The sequence below is a fragment of the Lytechinus variegatus genome, chromosome 2, assembly GCF_018143015.1.
Source record: "Lytechinus variegatus isolate NC3 chromosome 2, Lvar_3.0, whole genome shotgun sequence".
NCBI classification, from domain to species: Eukaryota; Metazoa; Echinodermata; class Echinoidea; order Temnopleuroida; family Toxopneustidae; genus Lytechinus; species Lytechinus variegatus.
This window is the reverse complement of record NC_054741.1, coordinates 42,126,320-42,145,347: the sequence shown is the minus strand read 5'-3', so window position 1 is coordinate 42,145,347 and position 19,028 is coordinate 42,126,320. Positions and strand designations below refer to the sequence as shown.

The 19,028-nt window shown below is 34.8% G+C and overlaps 1 protein-coding gene across 1 annotated transcript in view; it reads left to right on the top strand.

Annotated features, from left to right (window-relative positions):
• Nucleotides 1-7,600: 7,600 nt before the first annotated feature.
• LOC121406816 (protein Jumonji-like) overlaps nucleotides 7,601-19,028 on the top strand; it is a 29,931-nt gene continuing 18,503 nt past the window's right edge. Inside the window, exons 1-3 of the mRNA XM_041597685.1 lie at nucleotides 7,601-7,629; nucleotides 8,046-8,160; nucleotides 9,021-9,203. Coding sequence (XP_041453619.1) covers nucleotides 7,601-7,629; nucleotides 8,046-8,160; nucleotides 9,021-9,203 — 327 coding nt within the window. The remainder of the gene's footprint in view (nucleotides 7,630-8,045; nucleotides 8,161-9,020; nucleotides 9,204-19,028) is intronic.

Genomic DNA, 19,028 nt, shown 5'->3' with positions numbered 1-19,028 from the left:
TGATACATTCCTTTATGTATCCACTTGATGACTCATCTAAATTTTGATCACAGCCTATATATAAGCATTTGAAATCCTTGTCAGACTTTTGAAAAAAAACATTTTCAGTCTCAAAGCTATGCTGAACATATTCAAGAAAAATGAATGGTCTAAGTCTTGGACTTGTTATTTATTAGGTTGTCTGTCTATGACAGATCACCTCTTAATTTCGTCAGAATTTTCTTATTTTTATTTATTTATTTTTAACGATTTTTTTGTCGCCAAGTTATCTCAAAATTGACTTGATCAATTTCATTGATTTTCATGTCATTTATAGGATCTGTCATGGACACGTCAAAATAAGCTTTTCGAGGTCATCACGTCATGATGACGTCATCTAGCTAAAATAGTGCAAAATAAAACAGATTATAATTACTTTTTTTCGTATTATATCTATCTAATCATATCCGTCCATCCGCTCTCTGTTAAAAATCTATCTATCCATATATATGTCTATCTGTCTATCTACCTACTTTGTATATGTATCTGTCTATCTATCTCTCTCTCTGTCTAATATAACATATCTATCTGTTTAGATATATATATCTATCGTTCTATATATTAATCAATCTATCTGCCTGTCTCTATCTATCTTTATATATGTATGTCTGTCTGGCTATCTATCTATATCAATCTATTTGTCTCTATCTATCTATCTATCTATGTATATGTCTGTCTATCTATGTTTTATTAATATAACCACCTATCATTCATCTCTCAATCGATCACTTGATCCATCAATCGCTCCATCCATCACTCCATCCATCTATATATATAAAATCATCTATCTTGTATGTATCTGTTTGAAGATGTATGTCTGACGATTGTCATCACCACATCAATAATCACATTTAGCAATGGTCAAAACTTATTCTTAGGATGTCTACGATCAAGATTATCAATGCATTTAAAAGATTTATTTCATACATTAACCGACACTGAATGACAAATCATGACAGACCACCTAATTCGTCCGCATGACGAATTAAATTCTAGTCTATTTTTATTTATTTATTTGTTTCTGCATGTACTGACAATGTACATAGTGTGACCATCACAAAATTGATAACATTGAATTTTACATAATAATAATAATGTATAATTATGATGATTAACATAACTGATTATAACAAGGTCGCAGACACGCAGTGGTGTGACAAAATAAGCAGATGCTTGAGCTGTTGTCAAACCTTTGGATATATGAAATACATACATAAATATAAAAACAATACTGAAAAGTCAAAACTAATGATTACACAAAGAAGGGAAAGAAAAAAAAAGAAAACCAAATAAACAAATTATTATGTTCCACAACTATTTACAAATATTTACAAGGAGTGTGTGAGGCGTAATAATAATTGAAATTTTATCAATCCTTAAGCTTAAAATGTACAGTACAACAAAATGTGTCTTGCTAAAAAAAATTACATCTTAGAGACAAGTATGCGTTTTACCGCACTTTTGAAGGAATGCACTGATAATATATTCCTTATACTAGTATCGAATTCCAAACATCAGGTCCATAATGTCTGACAGATTTGTGAGCAAACAGTGTGCAAGGGTTATACAAATGCATATTAGATGCTTGTCTTGTGTGGTAGGTATGGATAGCATTATTTTGTTGAAACATATTGGAAAAGCAGGTAGGTAACATTTTGGCATTAAACCAATACATAAAAAGGGAATTTTGAAGAAAATGGACATCATCAACAGTAAGACATTGCAGCTTTATAAAGAGAGGGCGTGTATGATCACGGTAACCAACTCCAGCACAAATGCGAATTGCTTTCTTTTGCAACAAAAGAATTGGGTTTGTGACACTCGTTGATGTTGCCCATAGAATATTGCAATATGACCCATAAGGTAGAATAAGAGTATTGTACAACATGTAAAGTATTTTATGAGGTACTTAACTTTATACAGTATACCTATATTTCGGGAAATCAGTTTACTGATGTGTTTCATGTGATCATTCCAGTTAAGTTGATCATTGATATAGACCCCAAGGAACCTTGTAGATGTCTGTCTTACCAGCAAAGCATTGTCAAGTTTCAATCTTAAATCATGGTCAGCACATGGCTTCCTGCCTTTAAAGTGTACATAATTAGTCTTTTTAACATTCAGTGATAACATATTACTTCGAAACCAATTAGATAGTTTCGGATGTTTGACATTAATATTGTTTTCTAAGATATCAATATCATGGTGTGATAGGAAAACACTTGTGTCATCAGCAAATAATATATGATTCAATGTGTTTGATACCAAACAAATATCATTAATATAAATCAGAAATAATAATGGACCCAATATAGAACCTTGCGGCACACCGCACCTCATAACTGATATACCAGAATTAGAATAGTTATAGCATGTGTATTGTCTTCTATTTGAAAGATAACTAGTAAACCAATTTAGGGCAACGCCCCTTACTCCATAATTTGGGAGTTTATAAAGCAGTATTGAGTGGTCAAGGGTGTCAAATGCCTTGCTTAGGTCCATAAACACACCAATAACTACTCACGATTAGCCAGAGAACTAGATACATAGTCATAAAATTTCAACAACGCAAGGTCCGTTTCAGAGTGAGACCTGCGAAATCCAAATTGGTTGGGATTAAGAAGGTGGTTTGTGTCAATAAAAGGCAATCAATCTGTTATAAACAATTCTTTCTAGTATTTTTGAGCAACTAGGCAAAATTGAGGTTGGTCTATAATTATAACGGTCATGCTTTCCCTTTTATGAACAGGAATAATCTTGGCTAGTTTAAGAGAGGAATAGAATACACCAGTTAAAATGGACAGATTACAGATATGTAGTAAAAGAGTTAGGACTGAGCCAATTATTTGTTTTAACAATTCTGAACTTATTTCATCATGCCAAGATGACCTACTATTTTTAAGAGACTTAACAATGTTTTATATTTTAAGATGATCAGCTGGCTTAGGGAATATAGATGATTCGGACCTGTCTTGTAAATATTCTTTGTAATTAACTTTTACGGGAGTTATTTTCTTTGCTTGGTCAGGCCCAATGTTCACAAAGTAGCTGTTAAATTCATTTGCAATGTCATTATCAGAAGTAAACTCTTTATCCTTATGGACAAATTTTTGGGCAGGTTCTGACTTATTTCGCTTACATAATATATCTCTAACAACATTCCGTGTCAAGGGCATGTTACCTCGAGCATTCTCAAACTGTCTAGAAAAGTTCAAACTCTGCGATGACCATATAATAGAAGTCAGCTTATTTCGATTTTTTTTGTATTTTTCAACGTGCTCTTGTGAAGGTTTCTTTACACTCTTTTTGTATAAGACATTTCTTCGTTTGATAGATTGTAGTATACCTTTTGTAATCCATGGCCGTTTACCTGTAGGGGAAGGCGGGGTAAGTTGTGACAGTTTTTGCTTTTTGCATGTTAGAATTGATTTGATTAATACTCTTGTCGAATTAAGTACCTTGCCTTGAAATTTAATTCTTCTAAAATATTTTCTACCTATATGTAACTTTCTATCCCCACACTGAAAGTCATCGTGACCTTTGAAAAAACGATGTCAAATGGCTCAACTTTCCCCATATATGGGGTAGGTTTGGGCCACCTTCTGGGGTAAGTTGAGCCACAAGAACTATGTACAAAAAGACCAGCATGTCAATTTTTTGTTTAAAGTCTTTTCACTTGCTAATTCTCTATAAATACTAACATCCTTTAAAAGGAAAAGAGCAGTCATGTAAATTTGCTCCTTTCAGCCAGCATTTCAATCGATTTTTATGGTTTGTTTGTTTTTTAAGATACATTACCATAGGAATTACCATGGCTCAACTTACCCCCATGCTGTTTGGCTCAACTTACCCCAGTCCGAACTTAGTGCGATAATTTTGTATTCACACATTTATTATGACTATGACAAGAATGAAGATCAATACCTGGACTAATAATGTTGTTATCATGTCTTTGTTATATTTAAAGACGTGTGTGTTTATAAAGCACTTATCTATACACAACAAAAAAAGTAAGTCCCCCCCTAAACAAACATCAATAATTTCCGAACCAATGCGAGTTTTTGATATATTTTTACATGAGCGTGTAGGTAATTTTATAAGCTACCCTATGAGTAAATGTTGTGGATGTATCTTACGTCATGCTTCAGTGAGCACCGTCAGAAGGCAAAAATGTAACTTTTCAAAAGTAGCAAGCAAAATATCACGACTTTGATTCCATTGTATTGGAACTAATTCCACATTCTCATCATGAAAACTAGTCAGAAGGCTTGGAAAGGGTACTTTCTAAAAGACGATACAACTTTTTAAGCTAAATTTCACGGTTGAATAAACTCAAGTCCAAATTTGCTATAATTGGATTTTTACACATTTTTTTCAATAAAAAATGCTAGAATATGATGACAGTTATTTTGGGGAAGACTATCTCCAACAATATTCACCGTTTCACGGTTCAATGAACATTTATTGGAAACAAAAATGCGATTTTCAAATATCGTAGGCAAGTATTGCTTCATTTTTCTAATTGAAAATGATCTTTTCTCAACTTTTTTTGTTATTTCCATGACCAATTAACATGCTTCAATGATTCAAAGGTGTCAACTTAAACATTTACGCTTGAATGAACATGTGGAATGTGATTAGCTCTTTTTTACGTTATTGGAAAAAGTGCAATTTGTAACTATGGATATCTGTCACACAACTCCTTGCGCATTTCATTTGATTTGATTTTCATGAAAATCCCGATGTTTAATGCATCAGTGAGCACACAATATTCGAAAATTATGCAAATGAGAAGAAATTTCAAGGCCTCGGCCCCACTCTCTACCGAATCGAATGGTTATTTTGGTGTGTGCACATTTTGGATAGTGTTACTCTGAAGCCATGTGCGAAGTTTCATGAAATAACTGTTGGCAGAAGTAACAAAAACCGTCCATGAAACAAACCCTCATTTCATATTTGTTAAAATTTTGACTTCCTCTCTCATAGACTTGTGTACATTATGGGTGCATATGTTTAAGCATACGTAAACCCCTTATTCAATATGGTGGAACTTTTTTTCAAGACTGTCTTTAGCAATGTCGTTTGGCAGTAATGTTTATCAACCTATGGGCAGAATTCTGTGCAAAAATGAAATCGATTTGTTTGTTTATCGATGAGAAAAGTGGGAAAATTGGTATTTTCAATGACACAGACTCATTTTAAAGGGTAATAAAGTGAATATTGGGGGCAAAATTTGGTTTGAAAGGTGTCTTTAATTGCTGTTGTTTTTATCATCCATCATTTCTATGACCAGACACTTTCCGAACTTTAGCCATTTCATGGTTGAGCGAGCACATTCGAAAATTTAGGAATGAATACTCTTTATACTGCATAAATGTATTCTTTTCCTAACAATTTCTCAGGATCAGTTGAATGTATGGACAGATCAGTGGTGGATCCAGAATTTTGAATGGGGGAGGGGCCTATAATCGGGGGAGCCATCAACATTTTCAAATTTTAACATGATCTTACAAACGGTAAAAGATAATACCCCCAAAACCCTATGATGGCACGTCACAATACAGGGGCCGCAGAGCAGTTTTCAAAGTGGGGGGGGGGGGGCTGACTATGCCAAAAATCACAATCGTATTACATTTTTGTACTTGCTTATGGAAAAAAGTGGGGGGGCTGAAGCCCCCCAGCCCCCCCCCCCCCCCTCCCCGCTTCCGCGGCCCCTGCAATACATCGTGTTCACTCAACCATGAACATACGATATCAAAATTTGGTCTGAAATGGTTAAATGATGGATAGTAAAACAGCATAACACTATAAAGTTCACCTAAAAACAATTTTTGCCCAACTTTGTATTTGCACAATCTGAAAAACGACTCTTGTGACTTTCAAAAATGGTCATTTTTAATTCAATCTTTAATTACTCATGCATGACTCAACCGATCAATCTCATTTTTCCCCAGGAGTTGCTTAATAAGTGTATAGAACCACCCATGAAATATCATATCTCAAAATTATTCGGTTCAAAAGTTACAGCAGTTTGATTTAGGGGGGACTTACTTTTTTTGTTGTGTATATTTCACTCTTTTTTTACTTTTTTGGTTGAAATTCATATTTTTCCCTCTAAAAATGTACTTTTTGTTTCAAAGTTGAAAACAATGTGGTGGGGTTAGGGGTTATGCTATGGGTCAGTAATACATGACACCACCGCAATGTCTGACTCATTTATTATTGGCCTGGGGCTGGTGGCTCAACTTGCCCCTATGCTCAACTTACCCCGCCTTCCCCTACTTCTATTATTTATTCTAACAAGTGGAATAGTCTCATCCAAATGGTGATGAAATATTTTACTAAATGATTCATAAGCCTGTTCAACATCATGACATTCCAATACATCCAACCAATTCTCTTCCTGACAAGCATCCCTCAAGCTAGAAATACTGCTTTCAGTAAATTTGCGCTTTAGTATAACTTAAGCCTTATTGCATTTGTTGGAATGAATATCATAAAGCATGCAGAAGATTGGAAGATGATCAGAAATCTCACTTAAAATAAACCTGATTGGGAATAACCTTTGGTAGTTTTCACAAAAATGTTATCAAGAAGTGTTGATGACCTGTTGATTATTCTTGTTGGCTTATCAATCATTGCACAAAGAGCATTAGAATCGAGAATATTTTGGAAACCGGAGAGTGTTTGCATTTTCTGTCAACAGATCAACATTGAAGTCACCCATCATGCAAACTTATTTATCAGATGCATTTATATCAGTCAATAATAACTCAATACCTGTGAGAAAATTATCAATATTAGTTTGAGGGGGTCTATTCACCATACATACAATCATGTTTTTTTATCAGAGGGTAAGTCTATTTCAATACACAAGATTTCAGCACTTTGATTTTGGAGGGAAAGATCTTCTCTGAGTTTAAAAGAGAGTTTAAAAGAGTTGAGATCTTCTACACTAACACACTTTTGTCAGTTTGTAGAAGAAAGGAAAAAGAAATTCAATTCAGAAGTAATGCACTTGACTCTTCCAAACTTAAATCTAAAAAATAGGTAGTTTGGTTTAGTATCAACATGTCACTTCACCTATCATACATAGTATTTCAGAGAATATACTAGTTTCACTCCCAAATGATGAATTAGTGGTCTACTTGGTCAAGGCATTCTATGCTAAAACACTTGTTAACTTATTTTATAAATAGATAGTTTGGTGTCAACTAGCCACTGATGATGTTGTTTTCATACATATCCTTTCAAAGAATACTCCTTTCACTCCAAGAAGGAAAAGAAGAAAAAAAAAATTAAAATCAATGATCAATATAGAAACATGTATCCACACCTGGGGGCCGTTTCATAAAGCTGTTGTAAGATAAGAGCGACTTTAAGAACAACTGGTGAACCTTTCGTACGCGCTTAACCATCGCCAATGTATATACCATTTACCACAAGAAAGGATCACCAGTTGTTCTTAAAGTCGCTTTTAACTTACGAACAGCTTTATGAAACACCCACCTGGAAATGCATAAATGTCTCATTGACGAAAAGGTGCTCATTTGATTCGGCTATGAGAGACATCATTTTCAGTAACAATCGGTAATGTTTTTTTTTCCCATGTTCTTCCTATCAGTTATATTACCCTTATCTTAAATAACAAGTAATTAAAGCAATAACTGTGCAAAGTGGTATAATGCTGTTTATTCAAAATTATTACTACTGTGACTATGCACCCCAAAATAGAACAAGTTTGACTTCACGTTTTCATGTTTAGTCAAACGTGTAGGAAATTTGTGTGTGTTTGTCTTTGGTGTAGCCATTCATGTGGGATGAATAGCAATAGATTAAAGGGATGTATCCAGTTATTTCATAAATAAGAATATCAGATAGTATTTTCGTGGTGTATTTCATCAGGGACATTTAATTATGTATTTTTTTATTAGAATTTGTGTTAGGTTATTGACCCTTGTCCCTGAAAGATTTGATGTAGGATGTTTTTTGTTTGCTTTATCCAGGTATGGTGTTCCATCCAGCCATTGCAATAAACTTGAAGAATTGCTGCAATCAGAAGTGCCCGACTTGTGCACATATCAACAACACTGCCTCTTTAGAAATAATCTACACTGCATGGTATGTATGAAAAACTTATGATCTTTAGATTTTTAAGAATTATCGATGAAATCTACAATATTACAATCTTCAGATACATGACAATTTTCACTTGATTTCTAGCTCTTTGAAATTCTTTTCTCTAACTGCCATTACCATGAACCTTTTCCCAAATTATACCTTGAACCTTCATGAACTGACTAAGTATAATATTTTAATGTGTAGTGTATACATTTAGATAAAAATTTCATGATTATCCAATTTTGAAATTGTCACAGAAGAAAGATTTCTACTGTACATTGTTACATGACTCACTGTTTGTGTGAGTCTTATGTCAGTAAAAAAATGATTTTGTGCTTTTAAGAAGTTCATGTTTAGAATGGTAATGTGGGATCATCTCCATATGTGATGAATCAGTGAATGGAAAGTGAACCATTACATGCAAGGTTTCAAATAGCACCTCAGCACTGATATCATTTGGCATGATATTGATCTTCATGGACTGTTCTCATTATACAGCTTGAAATGTGTACTGCGAGGGAGGTATTCCTGATATCTGCGATCACTGATATTGGTAGCCTATCTAAGCTGGAGTAATGGTTCGTTTAAAACCTTAATTTGTACATAGTTATGATATTATTCAATTCTTTTCATCAATTATTGTCTCAGTTAAAACATCAAATAAAAGACAAATTTGAAAAAACAAATGCAGAAAGGGAAGTCATCAAAATTAACACAATAGAATGAACATGACGATTGAGAGTATGACAACTACTAGCACAAGCCAAGGGCCTGTCACCGGCTAGTCCCCACTTGATTCCTGTAAAGACTAGTACTATAAATACTACTATAATTATTAATATCCTTTGTTGTATTTGTAGGTACCCCCATCAGTACTATCATCTAAGAGTGTACCAGTCTATCGTCTAGTCCAGGAACCAGGGGAGTTCATCATTGTAGCTGATAAAGCTGCAAGGGCTAACATTTGTACAGGGTACAGTATGTCAGAGGCCATTCCATGTGCATCAGTAAACAGCCTAAAGCACTGTATAAGAGCATTTGAGGTACAGTAATCCTTTCTCTTGTGGATAATAGAACAATATGGGTGGGAATTTGATATCTAAGTTAAATTCACTTTGTAATTCTTGCAGAAAATAGATACCAATTGCATTACTTTTTATATAGACCAGCTTCATATAAATGAGAAATGATGATATCAAGCATATGTAGATTTATTGTTAATTTCGTTATGTTGCTTCATGTCAGTTTGACATTTAAAGATAAATGCCAGTTGTGGTAACGATCTCAAAATTACTTTTTACAGAATCCAATATAATGACCACCCAAGTGTCTGTTTGTATGAATAAAAAATATGTGCCAAAGGATTTCGGAAGATATTATGTAATTGCTGAGAAATAAAGCGAGATAAGTGTGGATTTGGGCACTTCTGTTGGGTCTTTATTCCAGCAATAATAATATACACTGTCCATGTGTGCCTATCTGTGTTGGCGATCTTCAGTGGTTGTTTTTCAGCTTAGATTTTATGATTTCACAAAGTTCAGCTTATGTAACTCTACCAGATCTAGATCCATGCAAAGTTCTCGCTACCATGTGTCATGGCGGGCGGGCGCCGACTACCCTGAAAATTTTCAGGGCAAAGCCGCCAACCGTGAACTTCCTCGATAACCATGGCCGACAAGTGTAAAACAGGCCTAGATCTACAACAAAAACTGAATAATATATAGGCCTATAAACAATTTGCTTTTCAAATCCTGAAATAAACTTGTCGATTATTTCGTCCACTATTTCTTCCGGAATTTCTTTGACTCAGAACGAAGTCTACGCTAGCCTATATCATTGTATACGATTCGACCTCCACTCAAGGCTCATAACTCTTTCTCAAGGTTAACCTTGCATTGCTCACATTATTTACGTCTTAAAAATTTTAGTAGATATAAATACGCTCAAAAATAAAGTGAGGAGAGAGGAGGTACTGTGGGTTACTGGGTTGGTAATAATAGACCGGCCAAAACGATTTTTTATACTTTGGACGGCAAAATTTGGTAATGCTTGCTAATGCTTGGCATCCCAGCTAATAGTCTTGCAAAAATACCCAGAAATAGCGTACGGCCGGATGCCAAGCGCAATTTTGCGTTAGAATTTTAGAAATTAAGCATTTTTATATTTTGACGAATTATCATCATATTTTTGATTATCTTTGATATGAGATTATTTTTATTCAGAGTTTCAAATTATAAGTTTCATGAATATGCATTTCAAATTTGAATATTACACACACATATATGGCAAAGTGAAACATAAAACCGCAATTTCCTCAAAATAAAAGTTTTTGAAAACTATCAATAGTTTGAAGTTTTTTACGCAACTTAAATTCTTCGATTTCAATTTGTTTATCCATCGAATGTAAAGTAAATGTCCTAATTTTCAAGTAAGATTGAAAATATCTCATTGTATGTTATCCGAAAGGAGACAATGTGCATTTTACCAGGTGCGCATTTTGAAAGAAAAATTGAAAATACCGTACATTATGTACATAATTACATGTATAAGTACATACTAAAGTGAGTATTTGATTACAAGTAGAAGTACATAATTAAAGCGAATTTTTAATTGGATAGCACAATTAGTCAATTCTTTGCATCCCAGCTAAAAGTCTTGCGGAAATACTGAGGAATAACCTACGGGCAGATGCCAAGTAGACTTTTGCGTGAAAGTATCATTTCCATTTATGCTCTATATTATACTGTTTTTTTTTGTCTTTTTTACGAAGTAAGAATGCCCTTCTGTAAAATTGTACTTGATTTGTATTGTTTTATATTACTTTGTATTATGTTTTGAATGGAAATGAAATAAAAGAATTGAATTTAATTGAATTTTTAGCGTAAAATCTGAAAGACTGTCGAAAATCACTCATTTTGACCTTTTGACGGAATTTGCAAGAAAGTTTGATTCCCTTTGATATGCGATCATTTATATATGGAGTTCCAATTATAAGTCTACTAAATATGCATTTCAATTTGGAATATTACACACACATATATGGCAATATGACATAAAAATTGTGATTTACTCAAAATAAAAGTTTGTGAACACTATCAATGGTTCTAAATTTTTTTACAACTTAAATTCTTTGATTTGAATTGCTTCATCTATTGAATATCGATCGTTTCTAATGTCACAATATTAAAAGAATTTTCAAGTAAGATGGAAGATCTATTTTCGAAAAGGGGAATGCAAAATTTATCGGGGGGGCGCATTTCGAATGTAAAATTGAACATGTCGTACATTTTAAACATAATTATGTGAATAAGTACATACTTAAAACGAGTTACAATATTTCTGGCTGCCTCTGCCCCCCACCCTTCCCGCTGCCTAAGGTCATGTGTAGTGTCCTGAAGGATTACATAGAGCTGAAGGTATCCCGTTTTCAAGATAGTATACCCAAAGTATTCTGCTCGCAATTCGAGTGTACATGTATATTTTATTTTGGTTTAGCGAGATAGGCACCCTACAAGGGATTACAAAAAGATGCGAAATAATTTTTCGACTTGAGCTTCGCACTAGCATTTATAAATGAGATAAACAACTTGCTATCTGTTTAAAGGAAAAACATGCTTGAAGTGTCAACATCTTAGAAAATTTTAGCTTGCCGTTCGTGCTCACATTGTTTAGTTAAATACGCATCCAGTCCATTATTAAATAAAATAATGTGCGTACTGTATGCCCAATCTTTAGCTCTTAGTCTCTCCCAATTTTAGCTCGCACTTGGCACTAGCGCACCACGTTGGAACCGAACCCAGGCCACTGGAATCCGAAACCCCCTCACTACCGATTGAGCTATCGCGACTTAGAATGTTTCGTTTCTAATTTTTTTAAAAGCCAGCTCAGCTTGTACTGGCTTTTTTTAAAACAGATGCATGACATTCTTTATTTCAAAACGTCATCAAAATGTTCAGTTTACGGATTGGAATATAAAAATCAGATTGCATTTCGTGCTCGCATCAATAGCCTATTATTAAAAAATATGTATTAAATGCTTCGTTTTCATGTCAGAATGTTAAAAATTCCTGAAATTTTTATAAAAAATCATGTTCATGATTACACTTTCGAATTGTGAAACTTTCTAACTTTCAGCTCTAAATTTCATGGCATATACAAAACTGCTTGCGCTTTGCGCTCGCATTATTCAAATAGGCCTTGTCAGATACTCAATCATGCATTGTGAGAATAAAGCTAATATGTACTTAATAAATACCTGATAAATGAATCTATGTTGGTACCCCCTGCAAAATACCAAGCCCCGCCCCAATGCTCCTCTGCTGACAAAATCATAGCTATGCTGCTGGTAAGCGAGCTGACTGACCAAGTCTTTTAAACAAAAGCCTTTATTTAGGGAAGAATTTGTGTTTATTAAGAAAAAAAATGCTTTTAATTACAGTATTAACATTCAATTGAGGCCATAATAAATAAATATATATATATACATATATATGTAAAGTTATACATGTACAACAGCTTTTGGCAACTCTTTTTATTCAAATATTGTAAAGAAATGGATGAAGAGAACAATGGTAGGCGTAGCTTAAATCAAGGTTCCCCAGAGCTATCTACCCTTTGGAAAAATTGGTGATGCCGAAAAAATGTCTCTGCGGGGAATCGAACCCGGGCCACCAGCTTTGAACGCCGGTGCCTTAACCACTAGACCACAGAGACGGGTTAGTGGCTAGGCCGAACCCAATCGATTGACCGTCAGATAGACAGATTTTCGCGTGCCGGGTAAAAATGGCAGAGGTAAAAATGACACAAAAGTAAAAATGGCAAAGGTAAAAATGGCAGAGGTAAAAATGGCAGAGGTAAAAATGGCAGAGGTAAAAATGGCAGAGGTAATAATGGCAGAGGCAAAAATGACAGAGGTAATGATCATGTCATGCTAGATCAGCGAGGAAAAAAATTGAGCCTTTCCAGTTAATATCAGTCATAATTATTGACCTTGAATGGACTCCTATCGACAAAATGAGTATTATGAACTGAAGAGATAGTATTTGGATTTTTTTCTCATCATTTTAGGTCTATGCTTTATCGTTGATATGATTAAACTCAACCTTTTCGTTCCAAAAAGTTTTCAGTTAGTGAGTAAAAGGATTTATCTTGGTCAGTTTGTAAAATAGAACAGCACTTCATCACATACTAGATGGGTCAATATATGGTTTGACCTGGAACAAATTGCAACAAATGATTTTCCAACGGTATTTTGTACTATTTGACCTCAGGAATAACATACTGAAAATCTACCAAAATCCGCATCCGGGAAAGTGGTTATTTTCAAGATGGCGTCCAAGATGGCAGCCATTCACTAAAAATGGATATAACTCATTCATTATCTACCCTAGAATCCTATTTGGGTTCATATTCCATGGTCTAGTGGGTAAACAAATTTATTCATACACATTAGAGTGAATATTAGCACTCCAGAATACCAGGAAAATCCAAGATGGCGCCCAAAATGGCTGCCGTAGGCTAAAAAATCCACAATTCATCTATTACTTTAGTGGCTTTAATTTGGTTTCCATTCGATTGTTTTAATGGTGAAGTAGTACATCGGGATATGTTACAAGGACAGCCAGTGGTCTGGTGTGTCCAAAAATCCAAGATGGCTTCTGAAAATTGAGTTTAAAATGGCTGTTGATACTTAAAATGGACATAGCTCATATCATATCCATCTGAGAGATATGATTGTGGTGTCTAGACCATGGTTTCAATGGTCAAATAATACATTGGGACAAGTTACAAGGACAGTCAGTGGTCCGGTATGTTCAAAAATCTAAGATGGCTTCCAAAAATAGAGTAAAAAAATGCTGTTGCTACTTAAAAAACCCCAACATAGTTTGTTCAATATCCGGGAATATGATTTGTTATGCCTATACCCTGGTTAAATGGGTCAAATAATAAATTGGGATAAGTTACAAGAACGATTGGTGGTCAAGTATGTCCAAAAGTCCACGGTGGCTTAAAAAATAGTATAAATTAGCCGCGATGGTATTTACAAATGGACATAGTTCATGTTATATTCGTCAAGAGCATATGATTTTGTTGCCTATAACATGGCTTCAAAAGGCAGAAAATTAGCTACAAGGACAGTCGGTGGTCCAGTATGTCGAAAATCTAAGAAAGCTTCCAAAAATCGGAGTCTAAAATGACTGCTGTTGCTATAAAAATGGACACAGTTCATTTAAAATCCACCAAGGAGATATGATTTTGGTGTCCACACTATGGTTTCATGGTGAAAATAATACGTTTGGACTGGTTACATTGATATGCAGTTGTCCAGTTTGCCTAAAACACAAGAGGGTTTTTAAAAAAGGCATCTAAAACGACTCATATCATTCAATAGTGGTCAGAGTTCTACAATATTCATCTGTAAGAAATAATGTTGGTGTTCAAATTGTGGTACGAAGGGTCAAATAATAAATTCGGACAAGGATGGTGTTAGTATTCCATTTTGTCAAAGAACTAATGATGGATTCTAAAATTTCATCAAAATGGGTGTTGTTACCAACTCATGAAACAATATGATAACTTGTCCCCGAGCATTTACGTGTAGGCACCAATGTTATTTCTAACAGGTAGATATTGTATGTAACAGCAGTCACTTTAGAACCCATTTTTTAATCCAACTTGGATTTTATGGCAAAATGGATAGCTGCATATCATGGTAACCAGTCCAAAAGTATTGATTGACCCTTTAAACCCTAGTGTAGACACCAAAATAATATCCCCAAGGTGTGTTTATAATGTTCTATATCCACCTTTTAAGTAACAGTAGTCATTTAAGACCCCCACTTTTAAAGCCATCTTCGATTTTTGGACAAACCTGACACCTGACTGTCCTTTCAACTTAACCCAATGTATTTACTTGACCCTGTAAACTCTAGTATAGACAGCAAAATCATACCTCCAATGTGTATTTATAATAAACTATGCATACTTTTAAGTAGCAACAGTCAATTTACACCCCTTTTTTTTTTGAAGTAATCTTGGATTTTTTAACATCCAGACTACTGACTGGTCTTGTAACTTACCCTACTGTATTACTTGACCCTTTTAAACCACGATTTTAACACCAAACTCATATTCCCCAGACTGATATTAAACAAACTATGTCCTTTTATAAGTAACATCAGACATTTTTTTACTCCACTTTTGGAAGCCATCTTGTAAATTTGGACATACTAGACCACTGACTGCCATTGTAACTTGTCCTAATATATAATTTGACCCTGGAAACCATAGTTTAGACACCAAAAACATATCTCACAGGTGGATTTAAAATAAGCTATGCCACTTTTAAGTATCAACAGCCATTTTAGAATCAAGTTTTGGAAGCCATATTGGATTTTTGGTCATACCAGACCACTGACTGGCCTTAAAACCTGTCCTAATGTATTATTTTGGCCCTTAATTCAGTGGTGTAGACACCAAAATCGCATCTTCCAGGCCGATATGAAATAAGCTATGTCCGCTTTAAGTAGCAGCATTCATTTTAGAATCAATTTTTGGAAGCCAACTTAGATTATTTTGACTGACCAGGCCACTGACTGTCCTTGTAACTTAATCCTAATATATTATTTGACCCTCATAAACCAGTGGTTTAGACATTAAAATTACATATCCTAGGCCAAAATGAAATGAGCTATGTCCGCTTTAAGTATTAGCAGCCATTTCAGACTCAATTTTTGGATCCATCTGGGATTTTTGCACATACCAGACCACTGACTTTCCTTGTATCTTGTCCCAATGTATTATTTGACCCATTTAACCATGGTATAGACACAAAATCATATTTCTGGACATTGAGCAAACTATGTCGGGTTTTTTGTCTCACCTGCATAGCAGAGTGAGACTATAGGCGCCGCTTTTCCGACAGCGGCGGCGGCATCAACAATAACCTGAGGTTAAGTTTTTGAAATGACATCATAACTTAGAAAGTATATGGACCTAGTTCATGAAACTTGGCCATAAGGTTAATCAAGTATTACTGAACATCCTGTGCGCATTTCAGGTCACATGACCAAGGTCAAAGGTCAATGAACTTTGGCCGAATTGGGTGTATCTTTTGAATTACCATCATAACTTTGAAAGTTTATGGATCTGATTCATGAATCTTGGACATAAGAGTAATCAAGTATCACTGAACATCCTGTGCGAGTTTCAAGTCACATGATCAAGGTCAAAGGTCATGTAAGGTCAGTGAACTTTGGCCATGTTGGGTTTTTTTGTTGAATAACCATCATATCTCTGTAAGTTTATTGGTCTAGTTCATAAAAAGTACACATTATAGTAACCATGTATCACTGAACATCTTGTGCGAGTTAGAGTAGTTTTCAAAGTCAGCACTGCTGCTATATTGAACTGCGTGATGCAGGTGAGACGGCCAGAGGCATTCCACTTGTTTTAAAGTAGCAACAGCAATTTTCGACTCCAATTTTGGAAGCCATCTTGGATTTTTGAACACTCTGGACCACTGACTTGTCCCAATGTCTTATTTGACCATTGAAATTATGGCCTAGACACCAAAATCATTATGTCCCAGGCGGATATGAAATGAACTATGTCCGTTTTAATTATCAACAGCCATTTTAAGCTCCATTTTTGGAAGCCATCTTGGATTTTTTGACACACCAGACCACTGGCTGTCCTTGTAACTTATCCCTATGTACTACTTCACCATTAAAACCATTGAATAAAAAACAAAGTTAGATTATTTGTGGATTTTCAGCCTACGGCAGCCATTTTGGGCGCCATCTTGGATTTGCCTGATACACTGGAGGGCTTATAATTCATTTTAGCCGAAATCATTTTTTTTACCCCCAGACCATGGAATGTGAACCGAAATAGGATTCTATGGTGGATAATGTGTCAGTTGTATCCATTTTCAGTGAATGGCGGCCATCTTGGACGCCATCTTGAAAATAACCTCTTTCCCGGATGCGGATGTTGGTAGATTTTTAGTATGTTATTCCTGAGGTCAAATAGTACAAAATACCATTGAAAAATCATTTGTTGCAATTTGTTTCGGGTTAGGCTGTTTATGGTCGTATATTGACCCGTCTATACAGTGCGTATCAAAAAAAAGTTTACACTTTGAAAAAGCCCTGGGAATTAAAAAATATACAATATGTGGGTAATTTTTTCACATATAATTATGGGTTTGGGTCTCATCTATCCAATGAAAGTAAAAGTTTTGACAGAATGTTACACTTGAGTGAGCACTGTGTATTTTTGTAAAGCTCACAGAAATCTGTTTGCGCAGAAATGCTTGTTTTCACGCTGTGTCAAGGGGAAAGGGCGAAATCAAACTTACCCTGCGAAGCATTTCTCATAAATTTCCCTAGCACTTTTAGCCATTTGAAATAAAACGGATACATTCAAGCATTTTGTAACAATTTTGCCGCCCAAATTTAAAATTTCAACACTTAGTAAGCACAACCTTTACCCTATTTGTGCCAGCTGGATCTGAGGACATAACTGAATCTGAACAAAAGTTTATATCAGACATCTCCAGCATTTTTCACTAAGTTTTTATCACTTAAAGTTGGTTTACATTTCATTTTCATTGAATACTTGTTTCTCCACACTTTTTCCAAGCTTGGCAATGATTAACAAAATGAAAATGAAGCCTAAGCCATTTCATGTAAATCACAGCTCAGTGTAAAGCAAATATCGTCACGATGGACTCGGTGTGTGGGGGAGTGGGATGGGGCGCAGTGCACTCTTCGAAGTGTTTTGGGCAAGGAAACAAGTTTAAAAAGGTAAAAGATATCTTCATATCAATTTTACTTGCTAATTTCCATGTGTTCTTCATGATTAAGGTGTACTTTTATTCGCATAACTATTTCAAAGTTCTGCGCAAATCATTTTTCACCAACTTTTCAAAAGTCAGTGGTGCTCACTCAAGCGGAAATATTTTTCGACAGTTATATCGTCATTTGCTTAAATGGATCTGTACCAATGCCAAAATGTGGAAAAATTGTCAGGATATTACAGATATATAATTTTACATGATTTTTTCTAAGTGTAAACTTTTTTTTGATACGCACTGTAGATACCAAACGAATTGTAATGTAAACACCAATGTGCGCTACCATTAACACACTGAAATGGATGAGTTCGGGATTTCTTTGAACCACTTGCATAACTTTGATAACAGAAAAATAACAAAATGTTCTGTAATAAAAAGTAATTTTTCATATTTTCAACATCACAATGGTTCCTTAACTAGTTTCTATGGTAACGGGTACCGCATAAATTTTGAAAAGTGTAGCGAATCAGGGATTACAATTTATAGGTGTTTCTTAGGTACCATTCTATCGACCTGTTTTGAAGGGGAAATTCACCCTGACAAATGGTTTACTGTAAAAACAGCAGAAAAAAAATATTTGTGAAGGTTTGCGGAAAACCAATCAAAGATTAAGAAAGTTATTAGAAGTTTGAGTTTTTGATCTGAGACGTCATATACTAGTACCTACCCCGTATTTTATGCACCCCGTATTTTATGCAATCAGTGGTTCATGATTGCTAAAAAAATCTTTCAGGAGCGGATGTCAAATTATTTGTATGTTAATATATAAGGTATAATTAAAAACATTTTCATTTTTGTCTCGCCCACCAGAGGTGAAGGCGAGACTTAGGGATCCAAATGTCGTCCGTCTGTCACAAATCTAATGACACATAACTCCACAACCGTAAGGTCCTTTGAACCAAACTTGGATGGTAAATGGACTTGGGGGACCTGCATGTTATGCTGCAGTTGGAGGTCACATGGTAAGGTCAAAGGTCATTTTCAGGTCAATGTTAAAGTTTACATGCAA